This window comes from Scophthalmus maximus, chromosome 16 (genome assembly GCF_022379125.1).
Source record: "Scophthalmus maximus strain ysfricsl-2021 chromosome 16, ASM2237912v1, whole genome shotgun sequence".
In the NCBI taxonomy this organism is placed as follows: Eukaryota; Metazoa; Chordata; class Actinopteri; order Pleuronectiformes; family Scophthalmidae; genus Scophthalmus; species Scophthalmus maximus.
The window spans coordinates 10,708,077-10,724,235 of record NC_061530.1 but is presented as its reverse complement, the minus strand read 5'-3'; the positions used below and the strand labels follow the sequence as shown (position 1 = coordinate 10,724,235).

The window sequence follows — 16,159 nt, the reverse complement described above, 5'->3', positions numbered from 1 at the left end:
GGTATTGACAGTAGTGGAAACAGTACAGGCAGTCAAAGCACTAAATATGTTTTGTTAATAAAGTGCAGGATGTGACGAGCCGTGGTTTATTTTCAGGTCAACTCAGGTGCTGCACTGTGTCTGGTCTGTCAGCCTCAGACGCTCATTGGCTTTTTCTTCTTCTATATGGATTCCCGCCAACCGTCGTGCTGCCCTCGGTTCCGGCTGCACCCGCAGGTTTAGACAGCAGAGGTCTCCCCCCTCACTTCAATCCTGACTGCCTTGACTCACAAAGCCCATCACAGGAAGGGAAGCTGCTCAGAAAATCCTGAACTCAACTAGAAGAGAGAGTGGAATGAAAAGAAATGTATCATGTTTGAGAGAAGGATCAAGACTCGAGTTTTGCAGAGACGAGGTTGGTAAAAGCAGCTCTCCTATGAGTTCAAACCTTGGCAGAGTTTATGGAATTTGTTATCTATTCTTTTATTAATTCCCCCCCACTTCCCTGTATTGCCTTCACTATCTCCTCCTTCCTCTGACTCTCTCCTTCCCCTCCTTTTGCTTCTTCTGCCGTCGGTCCCCGAGAGATCTTCTAAATGGAGCAGTTTGGACTCAAACTGTGTCAGTTTGTGACCTGATTCATTTCCCTGTTGTCTTCCATCGTGTGTGTGATTCCCTCTATTGCACAATCACGACGGCTTGACACTCAGCACTGGAATGTGAAGTGCCATTTGTTTAGATTCACAAGACTGGCGGAGGCTTACAGGTTTTTGGAGATCCATGAGAGCAACTCGTCTTCCTTATTTATGGTCCGGCTGAGAACGATGGAGCAAGACTGTTGTGATGTGATCCTGCACATTGCAAAAACTGATTATTGATTGTGTTTTACACACTGTCCGGGCTTTATCACTGCTACAGTCCCCTCCGACTCTCTGGTTTGTGTTGTGGTCATGTAGAATTTGTATTCCCTCTTGCCTTGAGTTTCATTCTCCCCTTTCAGCTTCATTCATGTGATCAAATGTAGCTTTCTCTTTTTCAGGGTGGTAAAGCAGGAATGGTTTCCCAGCATAGACTGGACAGAAACTCCATCTCACTTGTGTGTCTACACTGGAACATCACTGACGTGGCTGTATCCCACTGGTTTGTGAATCCTTGTAGTGATTCCTGGTTATCTCTTTCTGTAGCACAACTTGCTGTCCTGTGAGGGAGAATTCACTCTTCTGAATATCATTTTCTGCAAGGTACAGCTCGCTGTGTATGCTTTGCAGCAGCATTTTGCCATCTCAGTGCATGTATGTGTGATATATTGATTCATTGATTGGATCAATGCTTTTAACAAAGATCTCCACGGTGAAAGCCGACACAACATGTGATGCAACCAAAAACAAAAGACAGGGGTCTTTAACCAAGGCAGAACAAAGTGTAGTGTAGTGAATGACAAAGTGTCATTATGCCTACAATTTAAGTTACACACAAACACCTATGTGGTCTATGTCGGCACGAATTGGTATCAAGCGATGTCAAACTTTTATTTTTCACAATATAACAATAGATGACAAGAACAAACCGTATTTAAACGAGCAGTGACTGCCTCCGACAAGAAACCATGAATAAGCTAATGCTAAAAAAAACCAACTCGTTTGGTGCAACCCATCCTAAAGGGTCGGAGGAGTACTAATCTGCATGCACTTACAGTACAGTATGTGGTGCACACAAGGAGACAGAGTAAAGGCACTCTTCATGTTAAAACCCTGGAATAGCCTGAGTATATAATTGAACCAAACTGAATCCAGACCTTTAAAGCACATATTTACAGCACACAGCTATTCTCACCCTGACACGACAGATAAACACCTGCCTAATGAACCTCGGGGTCATGGCTGGTGGTCTAATGAACGTGCGTCTCGCGACTTCCCGAGAGGCCTTGTTATTCTCCCCCTGCTCTCACACAGAGGCTTGTGGACCAGCGTTTTGTCTGCCGCCGCTCTCAGGCCTCGTTAAAGAGGAGCAGGCTGCCTGACTTTGTCCCGCCGCCGCCTGCCTCCCACCATCATCCATCCACTGGCGGTGAATAGAACATGAGGGGTTTAGTCAGGCCCAAGAGAGAGCATTCAGCTCGGGACGCTTCAGGCAGCGGAGGCCGTATTTCACTGGAGGCTTATCTCGCTCCGTCAGTCGTCTGTATAATGTCCCCGGGTGGCAGTGTAATGGAAACAATAACACTGGCATGGTCCTCGCTGGGGCTGTGAGCCTAGTTGGCCTCTTGTTCATATATTTGGGGATGTTGATTACCTGCGTCTATGGTGCTTATTCGTATAGTGTACGATTGATTAGTGCTACATACATATTACATGAGAACCTCATCCTTCTGTTCAGGTTTGAACACATGGTCTGAGCCTGTGTGGTTTTTCTTCTTTCTGATTTGCGTGATTTTTTTAGTGCGCTTGTTTTTTTTTTTCTTCTTTAGTTCATGGTTCTTGTCTTTCATTGTTTGATGTGAGTCTTGAGGTTACCAAGGCAACAGTTGGATCCAGTTTCCTTTTGGCTGCTCTTTCAGTCTGTCTCATTTCTTGCCGTGCGCAAATCCTCCAGCAGTGACCTTACGAGTTTATTCTTCCTATTCATGTTCACAACTGCAGAATGGTGGAGGCAAATTAATTCCCAACATTGATTAGAAGTTGAACAAAGAACCCCGCAGAGTGGCTTGAGTCGCCCCTCGCAGAAAAGTGAATCCTGTCGTTTCTTAAAGACTTGGTCATTATTATCATGGTTTTGTTTGAACAAGAGTATGTCAGAATGGCATAATGGGAGTTGACAAAGAAAGCCTGGGAGCTCTGCCATGTTCAAGGTGGCCTAGGCCCAATCCATTAGGACAAATACGGCAGTTACCCGCGGCTTCGTATGGCCAGCAGCCTCCGGCTGAGCCAATAAAGCACCGGTCACATTTGGTGTAATGAGTGGCTCCACATATTTTACAAATTCTCCTCACATTGTGGAGGATTTACAGCCCCCTTTGCCTATTGGAAAATTAAAGTCTAAACATCTGGTGCAATCATGGTGCTTAGACACACAGAGGCACTGTTTGTCACCGAGCCAGACGCCGAGTTACACTCCTGGTGCTTAATCTCACTGGAAACAGTGTGGAGGACCCAAAACACTCCTGATCAAACCGTGATCTGTCCGCCGAGGTCGCCACCACGTCACGACCCCGACGACGTCTTCAGCCACAGTCAACTCCAGGGCGTTTAAGGCTGATTGACTTTTTTTCCCCCTTCCTATGAGTGAAGATTTATGTCCCCCTGCTGCCTCCTCTTCGCCTTATCGGCGTTGTCCTAAGGAGGAGGGGTCACTGCGGATTTGTGCAGAAAGGAATCACCTTTTAAAGGAGGAACCTCAGCGAAATGATGCACAGCCTCTGGCTGCCGCCCACATGAACAGTAACAAGTTCATCATTTGTACGTATTTCAACCCTCATGATCTGCTCCCTGCATCCAAGCGCATGAGATTAACAAAAAAGAACTCTTTGTCTTTGTTCTGGTATTACTCGTATTGCACTATTGTGTTGACGATTCTGGTGTTGTGGTGCTATTCATTTGAGCTCATTGGAGGATAAGTGAGCCATCTAAACAGTCTAAATTTATTTTATGTTTGTGCTTGTGCGGTGGTGGGGGTGGGGGGGGCGGGGGCTTGGTTGTGCCACAGTGCATATAATGTGCTAATGTGCCAATGGTTATAATTAGCACAGAGATGTAAAGGATGCAGAGCAAGTTCTAGTTGTCTGGTGGTGGTAAGGACATCGTTAGTGGTATTATTTTGTCTTTTATGCCACTCGTCTCCTTTTGTCTGTGTACGGCCCTACAATCACTACACTCATTATATGCTTAGGTTTTTGCCATGCCTGTGTATTATTAGCTTTGGTCTTGTTTACAGTGTGTGTGTGTGTTTGTGTGTGTCTGTGTGTGTGTGTGTGTCTGTGTGTGTGTGTGTGTGTGTGTGTGTGTGTGTGTGTGTGTGTGTGTGTGTGTGTGTGTGTGTGTGTGTGTGTGTGTCTGTGTGTGTGTGTGTGTGTGTGCGCGTGTGCGTGTGCGTGTGTGTGTGTGTGTCAGTCAGTCACAGACCAGACGTATGTGCGGTGGTGGTGGTGGTGGGGGGGGGTCTCATCCAGTAGTAGTCGCAAAGCCGCAGTGGTGCCCATCCCCTGCTCCCTCCCTGAGATGCCACACTTGTAGTGAGGAGAGGAGCCGCAGCCCCTGGACACTCCTTCCCCTTCTGCGATTGGAAGGATGAGGCCACCTCCCTCCCCTCCCTCATTGGTATGCAGTGTGCAGCGCCTTGTGTGTGTGTGTGTGTGTGTGTGTGTGTGTGTGTGTGTGTGTGTGTGTGTGTGTGTGTGTGTGTGTGTGTGTGTGTCGAGGAGAGAGAGAGAGAGAGAGAGGTAGCAGTCAGTGCGATGGGATAGAGGAGAGCGAGGAGAGGAGGAATGAGTGAATGAGAAGCCGCTGGGTCTGCCTCGCCTGCCTGTCGTCCTCTGAAGCTGGCTTTACCGCCACACTGCGTTGGCACGGAGCGGGACTCGCGGCTCCGCCACCATCCCCTCTCTCACCACCGGCTCTCACCACACCACCGGCGAGGGAAAGCGAGGACCCGAGCTCACGCGGGCTCTCTCCATCACCACGGAGGGACGCGGTGGCTGCGCGAACGGGGCCTGACTCCACGATTTCGGCACCAGCTGCAACCTCCACCAAATCCCCCCCCACTCCTCCCCTGCTCCTCCCTATGCCCTTGTCCTCGGCGGCTCCTCTCACCTCCCTGGCCAGTATATGGATAGAAGCTCCCTGTTTCAGCTCATACAAGAGCAGGTAAGCGAGCGAGCGAGTGGCGGCGGCGGCAGGGGTTTCTATGGTTACGGGCTCCTGGCCACCTCGCCGTCTACCCGGGGACCGGGAGGCGGAGGCTGGGGTGAGAGCTGATGTCAGGATTGATGGCAGGGGCTGGAGCTGGAGACGGATGCGAGCGTCGTGGAGCCATGTGGGCCCACGGGAACTTGAGTTCGGATGCTGAGTACCCCCCCCCCCCCCAGCAGGGGGCTGGGCAGCAGGTCGTGGTTTGTGGAAGGGGTCGTTCGAGGGAGGGATGTCTGAGCGAATAGATAGATGGATGTGTGAATGGATGGATGTGTAGGTGGACAAGGTGGAGGAACATTAGTACAAATCGTGTAATAGTGGTCAGGTGTCAAAGAGAAGTCATTTAGCTGCTGCATTAGCGTTTGCAGCAGTGGTGTGAATGGTGTGTGTGAGTGAGTGTGTGTGTGTGTGTGTGTGTGTGTGTGAGTCCCCTTACCTTATGAATACTTGTTTACTTGCCTCAGACACTGCCCCCCCTAGAATAGAAGCTGTGATTTGGTTTTAAACTTTCCCCCCTTTTCAGCTCTGTCATTGAAGATGATTTGCCAAGAACAAACAGAGTGTTGGTGGCCATATTTAGGCTACAGTGGAAAATGTTTGTCTTGGCATCTGCTTTCTTAGAGCCGTCTATTCCCCAAGCTACGGTTTTCCTGCCCAGTCAGATCCGTGTTTGAATTTAGGTCTTTGGTTTACCATCTCCAAATTTAACAAACCAAAATGGATTGTAACTGGTAGATTCTAGCCAGTAATCATGTGTGTATTTGGTTAGTGAATATATATATACATATATATATATATATATATATATATATATATATATATATATATATATATATATGTGTGTGTGTGTGTGTTTGTGTGTGTGTGTGTGTGTGTTTGTTTCCAAATGTACCATGTCAGGTATTTAACTCTCGGTTTTCCAGCCCTGTTTTTGAACTGGCCTGTTGGGGTTTGGTTTGACTGACGGATAGATTGGGCAATCATTCTGTCTAAGGCAGAGAAATTGATTATCTGCTGCAGGGTTTAGGGGTCACGAGTGACCCATCAGCAAGACATTGATCAACACACCCAACAGCCTTGGGGAGACATGTTGCGTGTGCATGTGCGTGCGTGCCTCTGTGAACGCGTCACGGTAGCATTTTTCATGAATGTGTGTGTTCCTATAACAAACGGAGGAAGCCCGTGTGGGTTGAGTGAGAAGATGCTCTGTGGTCACACCGTGGTGAGTCATTTACTGTACGAGCACTTCAGTGATAACATCTACAGTACTTAGTGATACCCCAACAAGGCTTGTTCCTTCACAGACGCGTTGTAAACGCAGTATCAAAGAGGCTGACTCATCCGTGTCAATATATTCACTTTCGGTGCTGCAGGTCGTTGGGCTGGAGATGAAGCCAATATTTCCACACCGTAAACGGCTGGTTGTTTTATTGATTGTGGGGTTTGCGCTGCCTGTGCCAGTATGTTCGTATATATAGGCAGTTTGCAAGGCCGCAGTGCTATTACACTCTCATCTAGACCAAAATCACTCACCCAGACTGACAACAGGCTTGTTTCCACCTTTGGGACTCTACGCAGCGGCCTTTGATTTTGAATAGGGCTCTCTAATTAAACTCGAATGAAGTGAAATCTGCCAACAGCTTTTGGACTGTAAACAGGCAAGCTTGTTTTTAACAAAGCGTTGCTGCCTAATTTAACAATTTTTTTATAGCTTTATCCAGGAAAATATTTTTGCAGAGCATGCCTTGTGTTTTTGCAGTTCTTTCCCTCTATATTAATGTTGCCCCATTCATCGGAGGCTTCCGTCAATGACCACAGGATCCCAACAGCGTCTGAGCAAAAGCACAAGAGCAACTGGAGGTCAAATGCTTTGCTTAAAGGCACGTTAAGTCGAGTTGTTTGGGAAGTGAGTGCATCGCTCAGTCACTATTTGGTTTTTAGGACTGCAACTAACAATTATTTTCATTATCGATTGTCATAAAACAGTGAAAAATGACAATCGTGTTTCCCAAAACCCCATGATTATGTTTTGTCCACACACCAGAGATATTTAGTTCACTGTCACAGAGGAGCAAAGAAACCAGAAAATATTCACATTGAAGATGTGAACATTATTTTTATAAATGTATTCAAGCCACCACTGGCTCAACTTTTGCTTCAGTCAACTGTACATTAGACTTTAAAGCTGCTAAACTTTAATACGTCTGGGGTTACCTGGAGTTTTGAAAATAAAGTGAAAAAATCAATACGAGATGTTTTGCACCAAATGAAAAGTGAACGTGTTTAGTTTACATGAGCACTGCAGGTCTAAAGCAGAGGGGGGAACTGCAGCCCTGTCACACTGAACCACATGAAAATGCTGCAGGGGGAGAGAAGAAAAAAAAGAAGGCAACAGTGGCAACATGAGTGAGTTTATTAGTCTTTGTCTGCAGGAGGTTGCAATGCTGAGCTCAGTCTATTTCTGGCCTATGCGGGCTCACACTTGATCGGGGAACGCACACACGGGTTTCTCTTAAGTCGCTCTATTGCGGCACCATTGATAAGGCAACTTGATGGCGTAGCTCTCAACACACACAATCATTATAGCTGCGGAATATTTCCCCCATGTGTCATTCACCCCTTATCTGGCCTATTTATATCTTTCCCATTTGGCATTGGGGTTCTGAGTATGATTCTGACATATAGTCAAGTAGGAAGAATAAGGCTCATGTTACTGTATATTGCCCCCTTTCATCATTCTCCGATGCTGATTTGCACTGAGTTGTATTTGAAAAATTCCTCTGGCTGTTTGGGTGCCAGGAAATGTAGTTAGCTGACTGTTTGCATTAAGGAAAATTCCTTGGCTGTCTCTGTCTGGGAGTCTCCATCGGAAGAGAGGGGGGGGGGGGGGGGGGGGGGGCACGGTTTGGATCTTGGGGCCTTCACGTTGCAGAGCCACAGTGGTAAAGTTTGAGCGTAATGATGGTAAAAGCGGTGCAGAACGTGCATTGTGATAATTAATTAGAGAGTCAGTGGCCCAGTTGTTGGTGAACACCAGTGAGTCCCGAGGGCAGCGGAAGCAATTCAAAGTGGTTTTATCTGATGCTATGCAAATATGCTCATGTGCCCGCTGCCCTGTGAATGCCACTGCCCTCTGCAGATACACGGCCACTGTTCAGGCTTGACAGGCTCGTTCACAGAGACCAAAGTAGTCTGTAGTGTTGGTTCTGTGTCACTGGGTAAGCACTGTGCCGCTGATGCTGGGTCCGGGAGCCACATCGCTCCTGCTGCTGATGATGATGATGTATTCCCATTACATACTGTTAAATACTGTAAATTCTGTTCATTGAACTGCTAGAATCGACCGTTCAAACTCCAGCTGCACTATGTGATCAAGTGTAGGATAAAAACAACCTAAAAAACACACACACACACCCACACACATGGCAATTGGTATGGAACAGATGATTTTATTTGTCAATGTCTCCTGATTAATTAATTGACTAATCAGCTAATTGTTTTAGCTCTCGACACATGAAATGTTGCTACTCGTCCGCTCTCTGTGACTGCAGTAATTAGCAACAACTACATACACATTGGTTGTGTGCCAGTATTCTGCATGAGAGGTACTTGGCTGGGTCTCTGCCCGCTGGCTGTGCTTCTATCATGGCTGGGGTGTTGTGTGTTGCGGTGGTCGGCTGGAGGTGTGGTTCTCGAGCCCCTGTGGAACAGGCCGATTGGTCGGCTGTAGGCGGGGGTCAGTCCGAGGCGCTGAAGGTAATAGAGGTCCCGCCGGTCAACACTGAGATCATTCTCCTGCGGTCAACATTCCACTCCTCTTTGACCTCCTCCTGCTCCTAATGCTCACAGATGTGTTTACATTTCCGTTTGGTCTTGTCCATCCCCTCTCTTGAACCAGCCAAGTATTACGCTCTTCCTGCCTCAACACCTCCACCTTCCATCCATAATCCCCCGCCACGCCTCCCTTCACACCTAACCCCCTGCCTTTGTCTTATTTACCACCTTGTGCCTATCTCATAGTCTCTTCACATCCATCTGTATTGCATTTTTCCTTCCCCTCTCAGGCATCTGTATCCTTCCCTCCTGGCATCATCGCTCCCCCCCCCCCTTTTGTGTCTTTCCTTTTCCTCTCAAACGCCAATATGTCGGGGTGGGGAAAAGGAGGGGAAATGCAAGAAAAGGATGACTGGTAACCATGGCAATGCATGCAGCTTGTCAAAGTGTCGCCCTCACCAGTGTTGGATCGCTTCAATAACTGCTTCCCTCTCTGTGCTTTTTCCCTCCAACCCCTTCCTCTCTCCGTCTCTCCGTCTCTCCGTCATTCTAGCAAAATGTCACCAGTGTGCCCAAGGAAGGAAAAAGAAAAAACAGGCTCTTCTTGCCAACATCCATTCATCTCAGTGTTCCTCACCCTCTAATTGATAACCCTAATTGGGTACAAGAACCAATCCTCCACCCCTTTGTATCCACTGCAGACAGTCTCCCCTGTGGCAACGTTTACCTGAATAAGGTCAGACTAAGAAAGGGAATAGTATCATTGTGACAGCTCAGTGTCAACACTTGGTGAGTAGGAATGTGCACAGCCATATACAGTGTGCGTCTGTGTCTGAGTCTTTGCTGTTGCTGTATGTGTAGTGATGTGCTGACATATGGAGGCTGACAGTTATCAGACATCCCCGGTGTGGCTCGCTGTTCCCCCTGTCAGCCCGGGCTGAGCCAGGAGCACATTAGAATCTGATCTATCTCCCTTCTGTGGCAAGTGGATGCAGAGCACTGGAGTGTGTCACAGCCCTCTTATAGGAAGAGGACTCGCTGCCTGACTGCTGGGTTCTGCACACGCACGGAGTAACAGCATTTTCATTCTCTCTGCGTCTCCGTTTCATTTCTGTCTCTTCTCTGGCTTTCTCTGCTCTACCTTTCTCTCTTTTCATATCTTCTTCTGCTCCTTTAAGTTCAACATTTTTCCACCTTTCACATTGCACTGACTGAATCGACCAAGCATCTCTCTAACTCCTGTTTTCCACCTCTTGTCTCTCTGCTGTCTTTTCTTTTCTTTCTGCTGTCTCTTCTCCCCATCTCAGACACTGGCCATATCTGCACCCGTTTGCTCCGCTCTCCTCAAGGGAAGAATGGGGCCGTGTTTTAACAAACATCCATGGAACACACAGTTAAAGGGGTTATCTAAAAATAGACCTGGGGCTCTTTTCTTTCCCGTCCTTGTTCATTTTTATTCACAAATTTGGTTTTTTGTGCATGTCTTGAGATCGGCGTGTGTCAGGCGCTGAGTGTTAACGTTACAGTGAGATGAGGGTGCGAGGGAGAACGACCACCATGGAGAAATTCTCTGGATTTCAAACATTTGCAGGGTAATGCAATGCAAGGAAAGTATATCAATCTTTCCACTGCATCAACCAGCAGCGGGAAAACACACTCATTCTGAGTCAAGCATCATCAAAACTAACCTATTAGTTCCTGCCTCCAACGAAACTCTCCCATGTGAATAAACATGCAAAAGTGTTAAGAGGAATAAAAAAGATTAAATGCAATTAAAAGGATGATTGTGTTCAACTAAATGACTGTAGAAGCCCTCTGGAAACAGTGTAGGGGGGGAGCAAAGCACATAACACAAGTAAACATGTTCAGAAGGAGATTCGTCATCTTTGCTCCTTCATTGAGCGGTGGAGCTTTGAGCCCCGAGTCTCACTCAGACTGACACAGCGCAGCGTCGCTTAATGCCGCACGCCTCGTGCAGCCAGTGGAGCACTTTTGTCTGGCTGTGTCAAAGCAGGCCCGGTCCACACTGAGGGGCCTTGTGGACTCATGACGTGGGCAACAACGACCCGGCACGACTGACTCCACACTGACGCAACATCGGAAAAGCTCACTCCTCCCCGGGGCAACAAGACGCTGTTGGTTTACTATCCGAAAACCTAATGAGGCTGTGTTAGCATTCAGGAAACTGTCAAATGAGGAGCAGCAAGGGCCCCTTTCCATGTGCTCTCTTTGTGCTGCTGCAGATTGTCCACAGGCACATTTCCACACACACAGATGATCCGAGGAGAGCTGTGGAGAGAAATTAACACTCCACAGCAGAGCAGTTGATTTGCATTTAAGAGGAGAATGCAAGGGGAGAAGATCCAGTATGTGAAGATGCTGGCCAAAAAAAACCCACATTGCATAAACCAGGCGTGGATACACACCCTATACTTTAAGAGCCATTTTTAAACCGGCGCTATTTTAGACAACTACGCTGGTCCATTTTTATCACACTCTCCCGCTTAAATCAATTAAGCGAGGAGCAGCACTGGCGTGAGGCGTCGGCAGCAATAACCCACGGGGCCTCGGGTCTCAGTGAGCGAGTGGTGATTATCAAAACCACACAGGCCGCGAGCTGCAAATGTGACCGAGGACAGAGCGACTCAAATGAAGCATCCACTCGGAAACAAAGACTGAAAAGTCAATCTCATTTCATACTGAGAAATGTCTTCTTTTTTTTTTGGTCTTTCCCTCCACGCAAACTGTGGAACTCAATGCATATTGGAACGATGGTGCCCACTCGTCTTATCACACTGCTCCAACAACAACAACCATCATGCAGGTCTGATTCTTTCAAAGGCATCAGGGAGACCACACAGCGTCCCTATTTGAGCTGAATCCTTCAGCCCTGTAGCTCTGTTTTGTCGTTCTGAATATCTAGCGTGTCTCTGAGTGTCTATATATATTTATATACATCATAGCTGTCTGTTACTGACGCATTCTCCCTCAAGGCAAACTGTCACCTGTCATCTGCAGTGCTTCTTATTATTTGAAAAAAAATCATGGTATCTTTAATATAACTTTTTTTTGTCTGTTTTTTTTTTTTCTTCCAGCTGGACCCAGAGAACACCGGTTTCATTGCAGTGGAGAACTTCACCAGCTTGGTGGAGGACCATGAGCTGCAGCTGGACCCGTCCAAGCTTGACATGCTGTTAGCCCTCGTCCAGAGCAATGAAGACGGACAGGTGTGCTACCAGGAGCTCATCGAGCTGGTGAGTGCAAGCCGGACGCACGCACACGGGTAGAGACCAGAGTTGCCTCGCTTTTCCTGTGCTGATGCAGCGCAGATACAAACTTCCACCGTTTTCTGCTTTGAACTCATTTCAGAAAGGGTACGGGATTGATTCAGACGGAGCGCGCAAGTTCCGCAGTGGCAAAAATAAGATAAGAAAAATTGACCGCACCGTTCGGGTCGTTGTCCTGCAACAAGGAGGATCAATCTTTTCCAGTGAATGTGTCGGTAAATCCAGACACTTAACCTCACAAGCCTTTCACACTGCTGGGTGCACTAGAAAACGTTTCCAGAGCAACACATTTTATTTCATCAGAAGTGATACAATCAAACCAAACATAAGACAATATTTTGTACATACTGACTTGAAACCATGTGTGTAGTACACGATGTTCTCATGCAGATGCCTTATTCTGAGTGCGCTTTCCTTCCTTCTCTGCTTTGAATGTGAGGTCAGACTCTTCATGCTTCTCTCATTCTTCCCTGCCTCCTCACCTGTGTTCACAACACTTGTATTAGAGCTTTATACGTACGTAAAAGGCGGACTCTCATCGAGCACAAAGATGAGCACCTGCCCCCAGCCCCTGGCAACATAGGGATGTAACCACTGTGATTAATTCACCGCAATGTAATTCTTGGCACATTTTCCCTTCCTTGAGCCCCCCCCCCCTCTCTCTCTATGTATCCATATCTGTCTTATCTCTTTCTCCCCCTTGTGTTATTTGACCTATGGCTTATAATGAAGGGCACATGGGGCCACTCAATTTGGAGCAGGATCCATTTCTCTGAAGAAAACTCTTCAGAGGTGTCGCTACAGTGCAGCCACTCCTTCTAGCAGCCCTGCCTCTTGGAAGTGTGTGAAGCTCTCTTCCTCTGCCATCCTTCAAGTGTTGTTATTTATTTATTAAATTTTTGGACCCATCTTATTCCAATTTGTTCTCATCTCCAACCCTCCCCCTTCCTTGCTTCAAGTAATATCATTTTGAACCTCCTTGAACCCCTCGGATCTCATCTCCCTGTCTTTCATTCCACACGCCTTAGAAACACATGTTGGGTGAAAAAAGAAAAAGCTTGCCTCGCTTCCTATGGCATCCGGAAGAAACTGTTAAAATTACCCATCGGCCAAATGCAAATTGCCTTCGATTAGCCTGGCATCGCCAGTAGCAGGCAGTGATCTGAGGTAATTCGAGAACACCCAGCCTCATCGACATCGACCCCGCAAGTCTGATCTTAAAGATTTGTCTGATGCACACATTTGAACGCACGCAGTCCCCAGCCACAGTGATCTGCACACGCAGACAATTTGCATATATACAAACACTTCATTATTAATTAATGCAGCCACCCACTTCCTCTCTGTCTGTTTCCCCATAGCCCCCTCTCCCTGACACACACACACACACACACACACACACACACACACACACACAAAAGCAGACAGACTCTCATTCATACACATGAGTGCTGCCGGTACAGATTTGCTGACTAATTTAGAGGCTATTCGAATGTTGATGTGGATCTTTGCTCCCGTTGTGCATCATGTGATGCATGAACTCTGCAGGTCTCCGTTCTCTGGGATGAGCTCCAGGCCGCCATGGGGAAAGTGGCTCATGTATAGCAGGATATTTTCACAGGTTCACATATACCTTCAGTATATACCTTCATAAAGACACAAAAATCACACACAGCAAGGCGGCAGGCACATTTTACACATGGTGACACGTTTCCGCGCAATTACACACAGACTATCTGTCAACGCAGGCGGCTGAGAGACACCAGAGGTGTCCGAGTTCACACATGGTGAGGCTGTGAGGGGATGGTCCTGTGATAGATGAGCTTCTGTTTATGAATTGAGGGTAGAGCCGGGCCATACTGAAGTAGAACATTCCCGCGAGTGTAATTACGCGTATCCATTTCTTTAAAGAGTTCCCTCTGATGCTATCGTGTAACAGCTGTGTAATTGAAGAAGTGTGTCATTGTTTTCCTTCAGGTGGCAATTTGGCTAATGTTCGACAGCGATCCAAAATGGCTGCCATGCCTAATTACTCGGGGAGAGGGTGTATTCTAGAGACTATAGCAGCAGAATCTCCTTGTTCCTGTTGGAGGATTTTACGATTGTTGCTCTGTGGCCTTTTATTATTTTACCCTTCGGACCGGAAGTTTCACTTACATTGTCATCTCCCTCAGGACGCATAGTTAGAGAAATGCTCATGTCGTTTCACTTCACGTTTTCTGCCGAGCGAGTCTTCTGTCACGTCTGAAGCTGTATCGTAAGAGAGAGCACTTACAGACTGCAGATATTAAAACTTTGGTTGCAGTCCTTGTCAAGACAAACTCTGTAAATGAAAGAAATGCATTTTTTTTAAGTCTGTTTAGGTGCTCACAGTGCAGCCGTCTCCATGGACACAGAGGATACCTATCAACATCACATCCCACACCAAGCTCAATTCAAGGCTTTCTGTTTCAGATGTTGTTGCCCGCTTAGTGTGATGCATTTTATGCAAGTGTCCTGCAGTGAAGGTTATTTTTTTGTTTTCTTGAGTTTTAGCTATGCAATGATTAAACCATGAAGGAAGGATGTGGCCGCAAACTGCTGAGGAGAAATAAAAAGGTGGACTTCCATTTTAAAAGGATTTGGGCAAGAGTATGTGGGTCAGGGTAGAATCAGCGAGGCCGAGATCCGCTGTGATTTAGATTCTGCTGCGAGAGTGCATGTGTCTAAGAGAGAGAGAGAGCAAGCGAGAGGGGATTTGGGGCTTTTGAATGACTCACAAATTAGACAGAAAATGGCTATGGTGACACTTTTGGCCTGGTGGCTGTGAATAGCTATGTAAGCCTGGTTAATTGGCACAAACTTCTAATATTGTAACGATGAATGATTTATTTCGCCTGTACGTGTGCGTGCGAGTACGTGAGTGTGCGCGCGTGTGTGTGTGTGTGTGTGTGTGTGTGTGTGTGTGTGTGTGTGTGTGTGTGTGTGTGTGTGTGTGTGTGTGTGTTTGTGTGTGTATAAAGCACAAGGCTGTCTCTGACACTGCTTGTGTTCCACCCATCTTCCATGCAGGGTCATCTTAGCCAGATAACTCCATCAGTTCAGCCAGAGGGGTGAATAAGTAATGCTAAAGCCTCTCTTGGGGAGCTGTGCACACACACACACACACATACACTAGTATATACACCCATAAAGAACATTCGTCTGTATCTGACTACTTATCCACAATCACGTGTGTGGGTGTGTGTGTGTGTGTGTGTGTGTGTGTGTGTGTGTGTGTGTGTGTGTGTTTGTCAGTTGAAGTGAGTGAAAGATGGTCACCCCCATAAATTCTGAGCAAAATCAGAGGAGTTTATAGATTTTGTTTTGCATCGGCAGTGCAGAGCATGGCCTCCAAACCACGTTTCTAATTGTTATTCCTGATTAGCATTGGGCAGTGAGGTATTGACCATGTGGTGCGGCTAATTAATCCATCAAGGACAACTGACGAAAGCTGAGAGCATCGTGTACAGTGGGCAACACACAGCTACTGGGAGGAGGAGGAGGACCCTTGCTGTTTGACACACACACACACACACACACACACACACACTGCTGTCAACTTGGCCCATTCGGCCCTCCCTAAGGGGGAATACTATCTTTATCTTCGTGCTCTCATCATCAATTATTTCCCGGCAGATGTCGCCTCGTCAGGGAACTTCCACTGTGGACATGGCACAAGTCAGGAGAACCCCCTTGACTTCGGTGCACCACAGTCCGTCGCCCCTCTTGGTACATTACCGCCTGTTTTGGTTGCCCGTGTGCGCCTCATTGTCTGTTTGTTGCCTGTCTCTCTCCTGTCGGATCTTCAAAAGGCTGCTAATGCTCACTTTAGAGGCGCTAGTCCTGTGTGTCATCGAAGGCGAAGCAGAATGACAGCTATGCTTAGCCGTGTCTCGGGGGAAGATACTTTTCACAGAGTCAGTCTGAATGGGAGAGAAGGCAGCGCACGGTGGAGAGGCGGCATGATGTTGTCACCGAGCCAAACTCAGAAACAGAGATTTTTATTTCGAGAAGAAACTCAACAGAGATAGAAACAAAGTTATATTTGTATCCTCTTTTCCTTATTTTTATTCTACCTCTCCACTTCATATGAACACAACTCGTCTTCTTTTACAATGTGATTTCAGCAATATGGAGATGTTTAGAATGAGAACAGAGTCATCTCACCTTCACTGTCCACCGGTGGCCTCCAGA

At 47.1% G+C, this 16,159-nt stretch overlaps 1 protein-coding gene across 2 annotated transcripts in view; it reads left to right on the top strand.

Annotated features, from left to right (window-relative positions):
* Positions 1-216: 216 nt before the first annotated feature.
* The window catches only part of rhbdl1 (rhomboid, veinlet-like 1 (Drosophila)), a 45,764-nt gene continuing 29,821 nt past the window's right edge, over positions 217-16,159 (top strand). Inside the window, exons 1-2 of one of the 2 annotated variants that reach the window (XM_035611737.2) lie at positions 217-394; positions 11,753-11,911. In XM_035611737.2, coding sequence (XP_035467630.1) covers positions 335-394; positions 11,753-11,911 — 219 coding nt within the window. In that variant the 5' untranslated portion in view covers positions 217-334. Of the gene's footprint in view, positions 395-4,386; positions 4,839-11,752; positions 11,912-16,159 lie in introns of those variants that run through there. The other variant, XM_035611738.2, reaches the window with a different exon arrangement.